The following is a 13,218-nucleotide window of genomic DNA, read 5'->3' as shown; positions in this document are numbered from 1 at the left end:
CAGTATTTGCATACAAGCAAACCTTCAAAATGAGCTAAATGTGTTTTATGATGTTAAGCAGTTAGTTTTTCCATTTTTATGTACTGTGATGTGAAGTGTGCTCAAAACCAACTGCCGGCTAGCAGCTCCCTGCGCAATCTAAGCACTTGAGTGTAAATAATAGCAAATGACCCCCAGATGCCCCTGTGGTCTCAAAGTTTAAACAAAAGTGTAATGCAGTTAATAAGACTGGATACATCCAGTGGAATAAATGCTAGGCGGTGTAGTCTGCAAAAATGCGTGGGTGGTTTTATTCGATGGATAAATACTAGGCCTATAGAGATGCTCTAGTTCAAGTTCAATTATAAAGCACATTTAAAAACAACAAATGTTGTGCAGTACAATTAGGAAAATACAGTAAAAGAAACTGAAATTAGATCAAATTAGCGAAGTATAATGCGAAAAAGCAGACGCATTAGTAGGCTAAAACAAATCACACAAATAAAAGCCTCTTCAACCTAGATTTGAATATGGACAATGTGGAAGAAGACCGGAATGCATTCCTGGGGGCTGCAACTACAAATACCCGATCACCCTTTCCTCGGGAAGGAGGAATAGTGAGGAGTCACTGATTCAATGAGTGTAGAGAACTCGGTGTACAGAATGTGGTTGAATTAGATTATGTACTTTGGGGTTAGACCAGGCAAGGCTTTATAAACATGCAGAAGAACCTTAAATTTGACCCTGTAGCTAACCGGTAACCAATGTAGGGAAGCGAGCACAGGGTTGATGTGCTCTCTCTTTCTGGTACTGGTCTGATACCAGGGGCGTAGCCATCTTTTCAGAAGTGAGAGGGACAGAAATGTCGTAATACCATTTTTTTTTTTTTTTTGGACCAATATAATTTATCGCATCTCTTGCTTTTAATTGGGCAAGATATCAAATACACTGCTGAACAATAACCAATAATTAATATCTATAATATTATTCTCCTATTCTCCTTTTCTTTTCTTTTTTGTTGCCAATTTTATTTATTTATTTTACACTTCTGCATTAAGACTCCATAGATTTTATGCAATGTAAAAAAATATATATATGCTGATGTAACTCATCTGTTCTCTATGTGAATATATAGTAAAATGTAATTTATTCATGTGATCAAAGCTGAATTTATCATCATTACTCCAGTCTTCAGTGATCCTTCACTAATCATTCCCATATGAGGATCTGATGATCAACACACATTTAGGATTATTATCAGTTGTGCTGCCCATGGTGATGCTTAATTTTCTAAACATTTGTGGTAAAATTAAAAAAAGAGAGAAATTAATACTTTTATTGATCAGACATGCATTAAATTGATCACAAGTGATATTTTTAATATTACAAATTAGATAATTTATTTAATAAATGCAAATAAATGCTGTCCATTGAACTTTCTATTCATTAAAGAATCCTGAAAAATAACATGTAGGCTATCATGGTTTCCACAACATTTTGGGAACTGTTTTCAGCACAGATAATAATCATAAATGTTTCTTGATTATGAAATCCTCATCTGAGAATGATTAGTGAAGGATCATGTGACACTGAAGACTGGATCAATGATGATAAATTCAGCTTTGATCACAGGAATAAATTACTATATATTCACATAGGAAAAAAAAGCGGTTTTAATTTGTAATAATGTTCAAAATATTACTGTTTTAACTATTTTCGATTACATAAATGCAGCCGTGGTGAGCAGAATACTAAACATTAAAAAAGCTGCATTATTCATATGATACTTTATTGTCAATAAATAGCCTACATTGAGATGACTTAAAAAACACACATAAAGCATATTGTCGCACTCGCCTGATTGTCGTCGTCACGTTTCATCATCATAACGATTGTTTTCCTTCAGCTGCAGCTCCAGCTTGACAGGGTATTACGAACCCACTTTTGGACTTTCTGTGAGAGCGCCCTCCTCATATTAAGATTCGGAAAAAATTACAGGTCATGCATAGATAATTTTTTGTCTCTGAATTTAAATCTTGATGTATTCACATTGGTTTCTATGTAAATACACTTGCCCCTGACCTCAAGAAGCGCGCTATCAACCGAGTTTAGAGAAGGCTGTCTTTAGCGTCTCTGTTAACTTGTCCGCCCCCACACAGGGTAACCCCGGTTCGAATCCCGCTCGGAGCGGGTCGACTAGGATCGGTGAGACCCAGTAAAAGTGCGGGGGACGAAAATACATTTTATTAAAAGTGAGGGGGACACGTCCCCCCCGTCCCCCGCGTAATCTACGCCCATGTCTGATACCCAAAAGGAATTGCAGTAATCTATTCAGCATGCTATAATTGCATGAATAACCAATTCTAAGCCCTTATTCGAGAGCAACTGTTTTAGAGGAAGTGTATTTTGTGGCCAAAACTGGTACTGCATTCACTTTCAAATGACTGTAGAGCGGTGTATCCCCTCTCCCCCCTCCCCCCTGACCCGAGGTTGCCATATAGTCTCCAGGGTCCAGCAGGAATGTTTGTAGCTGCAGCATAGACTGTAAAAAAAAATATGGATGTAGTGTCCGTGACGTCACCCATAGGATTCTGATAAGCCATTCTGAAGCTTAAAGTAGGGGCGAGCTGGACGTTGCCATCTTGCAAACGCGTCATTGCGTGTCACTCCCGGATAACAGAAAATGGGCAAAAAGGCGGGATGAGCGCGGAGCTTAGGTGACGCAATGACTATAGACGGCGGATAAATGGCTATCCACCTGTTACTCAAAGTAATCACGCCCTTAATTATGCAGATCTTTAAGGCTTTATATAACATAAATGAATGAGTTATAAAAAAATTCACCCCCCTCAGAGTTGTCATGAAAATCAAAATTAGCCGTATAGGCCAAAACCACAATTTGTACAAAGCTGCAAACATGTTTTATTCTGCTGTAAAGTTGGGAATTTTAACATGGGGCTCAATGAGATTCCGCTCCCTTCTGGAGCCTGTCCCTAGTGGCCAGTCGATGAATTGCAGTTTACATTACTTCTGTATTGGCTTCAAGAGAGATTGCAGGAGGTTGCCGCTTGAGCTGCAGCTGTAGTAACTAGAACAGAGCTGGCAACCCAGATGCTGAAACACTGCTGACTTCGTGAGTGGTAGATAGGTGGAGGGTGGAGCTTCAGGCCAAAACACAACATGACAACATCAACATCATGTACATCATGCAGTTGAGGGCTGCAACAACAACTTTTAAATGACAATATCCAGACTACTGTTGTCAGTGATATAAGTATTTGAAATTAACATGATTTCTTAATGTCTAGTGACATATCAGGGTCATTTTATGATTAATCGAAATACATTTCTTACACACAGTTCCTTTAATTTGGTGATAGACTGGAAAATGTTAGACAAAGAATGGTTAGGAGCAAGAACAGAGAAATAAACAAGCAACAGACAATTCTGCCAGACTGGGTTTGTATCAGGAGTCTGGGACTCAGGAGTATCAGAAAAAAGACATTAAAGGAATATTATCTGTATTATACACTACATGTGGGATGGTTACCCAAAAATGTATGATTTTCTTTCATCTGTTGAACCCAAGGGAATAAATGAACAGTTAAATTAATGTCATAAAATTAGCTAATTTCACTGCCATATGAAAAAAGTGTGTAAACTCAATAAATTATCATATTAAGCTGAACAAGTTGCTGCAGATACCCAGTTCCCAACATGCTTTGCTCTAGATTGTATAAAGAGAATAATTAAGTGTTATTTTTTTTCTGTTTTTCCACAAGATTAATATAGCACAAAATGTGTTAGTGCTTGATATTCTGTAATTTTCTTTTGTTCATAGGGTTTCGCTATAAGTATTTTTGCAGGGGTTACCATTGTGGTGAGTAGAACCTTTAAGTCTGTTTGAACTACAACTTTAAAGGGATAGTTCACTTTAAAATGAAAATTCTGTCATCCTTTACTCACCCACAAGTTGTTTCAAACCTGTATGAATTTCTTTCTTCAGTTGAACACAAGGGAAGACATTTTTAAAGAATGTCAGTAACCAAAAAGTTAACTGGAGCCATGACTTCCATAGTAGCCTATTTTTTTTCCTATATGGAAGTCAATGGCTCCAGTTAACTGTTTGGTTACTGACGTTCTTCAAAATATCTTTCCTTGTGTTCAGCTGAAGAAAGAAATTCATACAGGTTTGAAACCACTTGAGGGGGAGTAGCCTAAAGGATGACAGAATTTTCATTTTAAAGTGAACTATCCCTTTAAGACTGAAAATTCTGTATGGTCCTTAATTGCATATTGCAAGTGTGTATGAAGTGAAAATATGTTTGCTAATTACATTAACACGTAATATTATTAACTAGCAATTGACTGTAAAATATTTGAGATTATATGTTCATGCAATCAAACTGTACTGTAAATTGGCTTAGTCAATCAATTTAATTGAAATTAACTTGTGCCCTGTGCGGCCAGTTTTTAAGGAATTTATACAGCATAGTTTTTGTTTTTTTTGCTAGGTCTAATGGCCACAAGTAGTGTCAATTGCTAAAGAGAATATTTCTGAGCTGAGCAGCTTGAGATTGCTGCAGTTTGTATGAAACAGATCTGTTAGGTTGACATCGCATCCTGCTAAGCTTAATATAAAAGAGGAAAAACTGAAAACGCATTTCCACTGAGGGAGCTCATTCTCCATCAACTCACTATCCCAGCACAATGAGATAAACCTCAAAAGAGCTCATTTCAGAGCAATTTCTGTCAGTCTCTGATGTGCGAGCTTTAAAAGTTAAAATTTAAATATTATGCTAATATGCAGCTGGATTATCTGTTGCAAACGGTGTTTTGACAGGCTTGTCATAGCACGATCTCTTTCCTGTCATGAAAACGGTAGACCATGCACCACCACACAAATCCTGCATCAGAGGGAGTGACTTCTGCATTAAAAATGAGCAAGAGGTGGCGCTATTTCACTGGAAATCTATAATAATCTCTAAGCATGTTGCTGCAGGCAAACAAAACGAAAGTCTGTCTTGCATGTTAGCAGGCTTACCAAAAGACCATTTCGTCAGGGAGAAAATTGCTGCTAATTCATGGAACGGGAAAACAACGCAATTGTTAACATGTGCGACACAGTTCCCGTGGACATTTTATTTTAGCGTTTCATTCATATGAAGCTGAAAGTGCCTGTTTTGGACATATAGGGAGATTAAAGGTCAAATTTGTTAATTGCTATAGTCCGCCCTATCAACTGACCAATCAATGCGTGAACTGAACATCCTGAACATTGAAGCACGTGATCTCGAGCTCAGCTAACGTGAATGAATTTGTTTACACTGTAGAAAATTCAAGCGCATGTTATAGCTTATAGCATTCACCGCCATTCTGTAGAGTAATGTTTAACTCAGCTGTCAGGTGATTTCCTTCACGTCCCGGGAGCATCGACCAGGTAGGCCACGGCAGAACTGTTTCTGCTAAAAAGTATATCCTGTATTTAAAACAGCCTATTGGCTAGTTCAGCATTTCAATTTAGGAATATTTAATTTAACCCATTACACGAGCGGCTAGTGCACTTAACTTATGCCTGTGCTGACTTATGCTGTTTCGTAAACTTTCATTGGCATTGAACTGACAGCTATACCGTTCAGCATTTTTCCAGAGCCTCCAGCAGTTTTTGTAGAAAACAGCAACACTAAACCCATTGAAGTGTAATAATCATCTTTTTTGTTCAATTGATTACCATTTATATAACCACAGGTTTACCACAAGCAGCTGTTAAATATGGTTAGAGTAGCAAATGGTTAATTTGTGGCTACCATGGTTTAACTATAATCATTTTTTTCCCGTTTTGTTTTGAATCCATGATTCATTAAGGGAAATATGATTTGAACTTGGACTCGTTGAACTATTGATTTGGTAACATAAATGTAGCCTTACTAAAACAAATTTGAAGTTCTAAAATCCCTTGATATATATATATATATATATATATATATATATATATATATATATATATATATATATATATATATATATATATATATATAAATCAAGTGATTTTAGAACTTCAACTTTATATATATATATATATATATATATATATATATATATATATATATATATATATATATATATATATATATATATATATATATATATATTACTCACCTAAAGGATTATTAGGAACACCATAATACTGTGTTTGACCCCCTTTCGCCTTCAGAACTGCCTTAATTCTATGTAGCATTGATTCAACAAGGTGTGCTGAAAGCATTCTTTAAAAATGTTGGCCCATATTGATAGATGAAGATTGATGGAGATTTGTGGGATGCACATCCAGGGCACGAAGCTCCTGTTCCACCACATCCCAAAGATGCTCTATTGGTGGAGATCTGGTGACTGTGGGGGCCATTTTAGTACAGTGAACTCATTGTCATGTTCAAGAAACCAATTTGAAATGATTCAATTTTTGTGACATGGTGCATTATCCCGCTGGAAGTAGCCATCAGAGAATGGGTACATGGTGGCCATAAAAGGATGGACATTTAGAGGTCGACTGATAGCTAGGTTGGACCTCGCTTGCCGATAACCAGAGGTGTAGTGGTAAAAAAAGAGGTGGGTAAACTATAAATTCTGGGTGACTGCATCGTGGTCACGGTAAGGTGGGCCACTGCCTACCGGTGTATGCAGCCCGATCTCACGGCAATTTGTACTAATACGAGGTGGCTAATATGAGCACATATGAGAGAACACACTAGAAGATATTCACATTAAACAAGCTGGAATCAAAGAATTTGACTGTTGTCTTAAAAAATTACTTAAGTCGACTAATCGATTATCAAAATAGTTGTAGATTTCAGTTTTTGCCAATTGCTAATGAGGCAGGTGCAGATTAACGACAGAAGGATGAATTTGGTGCCACATATTTTAATTTAAAGAAAACTCAGTTTCTGTAATCAACAGAAGAAAGACAATATAAGTTGGACTGTAGTTTCCACAAGTGTAGCCTAATGGCTGCCGACATTAACAGACAATTTTGCTAAACTATAAAAACAATAAAACCAAAAATGTTCTATTTGAACACAAAATACACTGCATCATTACAGCTTTTTTACAGGGTTTCGACATGCTCTCTACATTAAACCAGCTGCCTGTGATTAATTGTCCAAAGTGCCTCTTTGTCCACTTGAAAAGTGATTGAAAAGTGTCACAAGCTGATTAAATGTACTACAAATGGATAATTGTCATTTTGAAAATTTCTGAATATGCATTTTTGAATCTTGGTTGCGTGTCGTTCATGAATGATTCGTTCATTTTGAACGAATCTTTAATATGACTCGGGACTACCGAGTTGTCTCAGAGAGTGATTCGTTCATTTTGAACGAATCTTTATTATGACTCGGGACTACCGAGTTGTCTCAGAGAGTGATTCGTTCACTTTGTTTTGACTGCACGTGCGCGTTACGCAACATATGGGTTCTGATCGTTCTGATCCTGAATCGACAGGTGAGATCCGAGTCTTTTGTTGTTCCTGTCAGTCCCATAGAGACGGCAAGAGAAAAGATTGGTTCATTTTGCTGAACGAGACTAAAAGATCCAGTCAGTAAAATGATCCGAACTTCCCACTACTCTCACTGACAGTTGCAGCACGATATGAAAGACAACCAATGAAAATGAACAATATGAAACTAAAACGACACAAGCTTAATTTAAAATGGCTTTGGAACTGTAGGCTATTTAGAAGTGGATAAACTCTATTTAGAGGTGGATAAACGCACTTTGGAGGTGGGTAAACGCTATTTCTGAATTTTGGGAGGTGCGTAAACGGCGTTTACGTGCGTTTAGCCTCCACTACATCCCTGCCGATAACCGATTAATCGACCGATAGTTTTTAAAAAAGATACTAGATTAAAATATAATAATAATACAGAAAATAACAGGTAACAAAGCAGTGCTGAACTTTATTACAAGAAATGTAAAAAAGTACTGAACCATGAAAATGTGTTAAATTTCATATGTAAATATGAAAATATTAAAATGAGTTCTAACAGAAAAAAAATTCTACAGAATATAACTAAAACATTAAAATATTACAAATAAATGTTTCTTAAGCTATAACCTAGAAACATGTATGTAAATGTCAGGTAACAGACTGCAAATCCCATTTGTTAACAATGATGTATTTATTTAGCTAGCTTACATGAACTAAATGCATTATGTAATGTACATTTTACAGCATGTATTAATATTCGATCAATACAATTCTACCTTAATCATTCATATTAGTTCATAGTCCATAAAAAAAGGTTAAAGGTCCCATTTGCGATTCCATCTTTCAAACTTTAGTTAGTGTGTAATGTTGCTGTTAGAGCATAAATAATACCTGTAAAATTATAAAGTTCAAAGTTCAATGCCAAGCGAGATATTTTATTTAACAGAAGTTCCCTTTCAAAGCCTACAGCGAACGGCCGGTTTGGACTACGCACTTCCAGGTTTAATGACGCAACTAAAACCAGGTTTAATGACGAACCCTCCGCCCACAAGAACACGCAAATTCGGGGGCGTGGTCCTTTTGCTCTCGCAGGTCGAGAATAGGAAGCGTTGTTTTTGTAGAGTGTGTTTGTCGCCATGCCATTGAAACGCTGTTATTTTCATCCCGGAGTCAAATCACCTTTGTTTGGCCTTTCCACGGACGATACATAGAGATCAATGAAACTATGTGCAGCACATTTTGCTGAGGACTGCTTCCTCAATCTCAATCAGTTTAATGCCGGATTCGCAGAAAGATTATTCTTAATAAAAGATTATTATTCTTTGTTAACTAACGTTAGATGGTAATTGAACTAATCCGAAAAACTTAACATATAAGTGTAGTAATTCATTCAGACACCATCGATTGTTGGTGTTTGTAATGATCAGTTTAAACTTCTGAATAGACAGCTTACCATTCTGAAACATCCAGCAAAAGTCTTTCCTGAGCAGGTTGTAATCGATCCTCTTCGATATTCTCCGGTTATGATTCCGGCTCAAATTGATAAGGCAATAGACATTTTTGCAATAACATTGAGCGCGCGTATCTACACGTAATGGTAAGAGGCGGGACCTTTCCGGGCAAAGTGCGCTAAGCTGCTGTCCAATCACAACACGGGAAGCGCTGGCCTAATCAGAACTCATTACGTGTTTCTGAAGGAGGGAACAAGGAAATCATCAGGCAGTTTTTAGGACAGAGAAAACAGCGGTATACAGATAAGTAAATTTTGTGAAAAATACTGTGTTTTTTTACACGCTAAACATGAACTCATGTTATATTGCACACTGTAAACATAATTAAAGCTTCGAAAACACGCAAAGAATGGGACCATTAACAGATAAAACTAACAATGAATAAAACTTCTACAGCATTTATTAACCCTACTTAATGTTACAAATTGAATATTATTGTATTATATTAAGTGTTATTATTTCATATAAATCCAATTTTTTTTAACACAACGGTTTTCTTATCAAAATAACAACATATGTATTGACATCTAATGCATTTATATTTCTGTTGTATGCATGATACAGTTTCTCACATCAAAAAAAGTTTCTCAGTTACAGTTACATCGTTTTAAATGCTTGAGGTAACCGTTGCTGCTAATATTAGCGTCCTGTCAGCCTCGACGACAAAGTACATACTGCTGTTCTTCCCCTGCTAAAGCATCTAGTCAACAAATCAATTACTTTATAATGATTTGGCAACATGTACTGAAGTGTTCTGTGTTCATACCGTTTCTCTGTTGGTGTTTTAAACGCACATCAGATGTGTCAGCGCGCTCTGTGCAGCGTGAGCTGGGAAGCGTGGAGCCTCACGTGTTAATGTAAACAATCAGGGATAGTTTTTCATTTGGCCTCTAGAGGCCGCTCTTGCACTATATAATGCCAGCAGACCCTTCTTAGAGCTCTCGTAGGCTACTGTGTAATGACAGCAGCCTTCTCAGCCACTCCCGCAATGGACGCAAATCGGACAAACTATCGGTATTGATTTTTGCCGATAACGATTGTTCCATCAATCAGCTAGCCTTGCCGATTAATCGAAAAATCCGATGAATCAGTCGACCTCTAATGGACATGGTCAGAACCATGCTCAGGTAGGCCGTGGCATTTAAACGATGCCCAATTGGCACTAAGGGGCCTAAAGTGTGCCAAGAAAACATCCCCCACACCATTACACCACCACCACCAGCCTGCACAGTGGTAACAAGGCATGATGGATCCATGTTCTCATTCTGTTTATGCCAAATTCTGACTCAATTTTGTTGAGCTTGTGCGAATTGTAGCCTCTTTTTCCTATTTGTAGTGTAGATGAGTGGTACCCGGTGGGGTCTTCTGCTGTTGTAGCCCATCCGCCTCAAGGTTGTGCGTGTTGTGGCTTCACAAATGCTTTGCTGCATACCTCGGTTGTAACGAGTGTTTTTCCCTTTTTACACCATTCTTTGTAAACCCTAGAAATGGTTGTGCTTGATAATCCCAGTAACTGAGCAGAACATTCTGACATTCAGTTTGGAGTGCATTGAAATGTTCCCTAAATGTATTGCAGCAACTGAAATGTGATTGATTGATTAGATAGTTGCATTAATGAGAAATTGTACAGGTGTTCCTAATAATCTTTTAGGTGACTGTATGTGTGTGTGTGTGTGTGTGTGTGTGTGTGTGTGTGTGTGTGTGTGTGTGTGTTTAAAAAATAATAATTTGAAGAACTGACAAAGGCAGTAAGAACTTACTAAAACTTAAACTGGAATTTTAAATTACCTGCAAATATAGAAATACAAGCTGTTTCAAAATACTACATAAGGTGCGTTCATGTTAATTGGGACAATTTTTCCCAGTCATCTCAACGATGAGATCAACCTTCACCCTACTGTAATAAAATAACTCTGGCTTCCATTGATCATCCATTAATTAAACATCAATATACCTCTTTGGCCTTAAACTAGACCCCTATATATTATTTCTATATTTTTATTTAATTTAAACGTGTTGAAAACTTGTTAACTTTCTCTTTCAGGGTGTAAAATGAAATCCCTTCTGTGGATCCTGTGCACTCTTGGCCTTTGTCTCTATACTGATGCAGACAGTGGTAAAAAACCTAATTTTGTCTTTATGATGGTGGACGATTTGGGAATAGGAGACCTTGGGTGCTATGGAAACACAACTCTCAGGTTCGTTCATACCATTAAGTTTATGTTTTTGTTCTAGGAAATTCACACTAGCTGGCTGCCTATAGACGTGTTAAGTGGAAATCTCCTACATTTTAGCTGTTCTGTATTTTGCATAAGAAGTAGTGTACATTAATGCTGGCAGTGTCAAGTAAGTTCCCACAGAATTAAAAGTTGCTCATGCAAGCAAAGTATAGATTTGACATGCATTGGGTTTTCCTCAATGCTTATACTATATTTCAAAGATGAAGAAAGTTTTGATCTCAGATGAATGGACATTTCTCTCACAACCATAATGAGACTGTGTTGTGGTTGTCCTGGTCTGCAGGACACCTAACATTGACAGACTGGCCCGGGAAGGGGTGAAACTTACCCAACACATAGCTGCTGCGCCTCTGTGCACTCCCAGCAGGGCAGCCTTCCTCACAGGCAGATACCCTATCCGATCAGGTCAGTCCTGAAGTTACTGCTGAAATAAGCCATTTTTGCTTTTTTAAAGGGGTGGTAAAACACAATTTCCCTTTTTTAACTTTAGCTAGTGTGTAATGCTTCTGTTTGAGTATAAACAACATTTGCAAAGTTACGCTCAAAGTTTAAAGCAAAGGGAGATATATGCTTTCAAAGAAATCCATTTCTAAGGACTACAGCAAACGGCCGGTAGGGAACTACAGCCTTTTCCTCCAGGGTAGCTGACATCAGCAGCTCCAATATTTACATAAATCCCTCCTCCGAGAATATTAAATAAAGGGGACGAGACCGTTTTTTTTATTATTGCTATGGAATAGTAGGCTGGAGTGCCGTCGATCGTGCAATGCAGACAAAATGCTATTATTTTCATCCGGATTGCAGGTCCACTTTGTTCAGCCTTCCTAGGGATGGGGGAGTATGGGATCAATGGTTAAAATTAATTTTTTAACAGAAGCTATTTACGGGCCACAACCTGTAAGTATGATTTATGTTTTGTCGATGTGTTTTCCTGTAATAGTTTGTAAAATGCCGTTGATCTGGTGCTGAGCCAGAGACTGAGTGAGTGAGAGACTGACTTGAGCTCAGTGTCTTTTAATGTTTATTTTAGGTATCATACACTTCAAATTACATTACACAATCACAAAAATGTCACATATATCAGGAGAAGTGGATGATCCTATGTTGTAAATCCAGCATGCCCCATCTCCGTCAGTGTTTAAAAATATAACAGCAGCCGGATGCCCACAGCCCCTGATAACTTTACCGATCAACTAACACAATCTTTTTTTACCCTGTTCCCTTACGTAATGTCACATAAGGTGAATTCAGGATGATTGAGACACTTTTCCCAAGTCATCTCAATGCCAAAAAGTGTCCCAATCACCTTGAACTAACCCTATATAAGGAGAAGTGGATGATTTTGTTTTGTAAATCCAGCAGTCAGTCCGTCAGTGTTGTCAACATATAATGGCGGTGCAGATGACCACAGCCTGTGATAACTTACCGATCAAACAAACACGTGCACTAGGCGGTTAGCGAATCAGAACACAGCTGGGCCAGCTGACCAATCTGAGCCCATTGTGTATTTTTGAGAGACCGGCTTCATAGAACCTGGAAATCATCAGACCGTTTTTGCAAGGAGGGACAGAGCAGTGTAAAATATATGAAAAATAATAACATATTTTTTTAAAACGAAGCATGAACATTACAGTTACAGTCCACCCCACAAACACAATTAAGCTTTCGAAAGAATGTTTTACCACCCCTTTAAAGATTTGTTGAGAAAATGTTTTTGTTTTCTGTTAAATAGCAGAATATTATTATTATTTGTAGTATTATTATTTGTCCTGTTTAGCAGGAATCTATCATCAGTGTTTTTAACAGTACTGTAAGTTATAATAATAATACAAATATCATCATATTATTTTTAGTAAAAGTAATAGGGCACAGGTTTGATTTTTTTTTTTTTTCCTGAGAACTCATGTTGGGATGTGCATAGTTACAAAATGAATAGTTGTGATTTTCTACACTGAAATGGCGAGGAACTATACTCTCATTCCTGCATAATAATCAGGGAACTTTA

The 13,218-nt window shown here is 37.3% G+C and overlaps 1 protein-coding gene across 1 annotated transcript in view; it reads left to right on the top strand.

Moving 5' to 3' along the window:
- Nucleotides 1-5,044: 5,044 nt before the first annotated feature.
- The window catches only part of sts (steroid sulfatase (microsomal), isozyme S), a 42,631-nt gene continuing 34,457 nt past the window's right edge, over nucleotides 5,045-13,218 (top strand). The window contains exons 1-3 of the mRNA XM_067441425.1: nucleotides 5,045-5,419; nucleotides 11,018-11,171; nucleotides 11,497-11,618. Coding sequence (XP_067297526.1) covers nucleotides 11,026-11,171; nucleotides 11,497-11,618 — 268 coding nt within the window. The 5' untranslated portion in view covers nucleotides 5,045-5,419; nucleotides 11,018-11,025. The remainder of the gene's footprint in view (nucleotides 5,420-11,017; nucleotides 11,172-11,496; nucleotides 11,619-13,218) is intronic.

This window comes from Pseudorasbora parva, chromosome 4, assembly GCF_024679245.1.
Source record: "Pseudorasbora parva isolate DD20220531a chromosome 4, ASM2467924v1, whole genome shotgun sequence".
Lineage (NCBI taxonomy): Eukaryota > Metazoa > Chordata > Actinopteri > Cypriniformes > Gobionidae > Pseudorasbora > Pseudorasbora parva.
The sequence above is the reverse complement of the archived record's forward strand: the minus strand, read 5'-3'. Positions and strand labels throughout refer to the sequence as shown.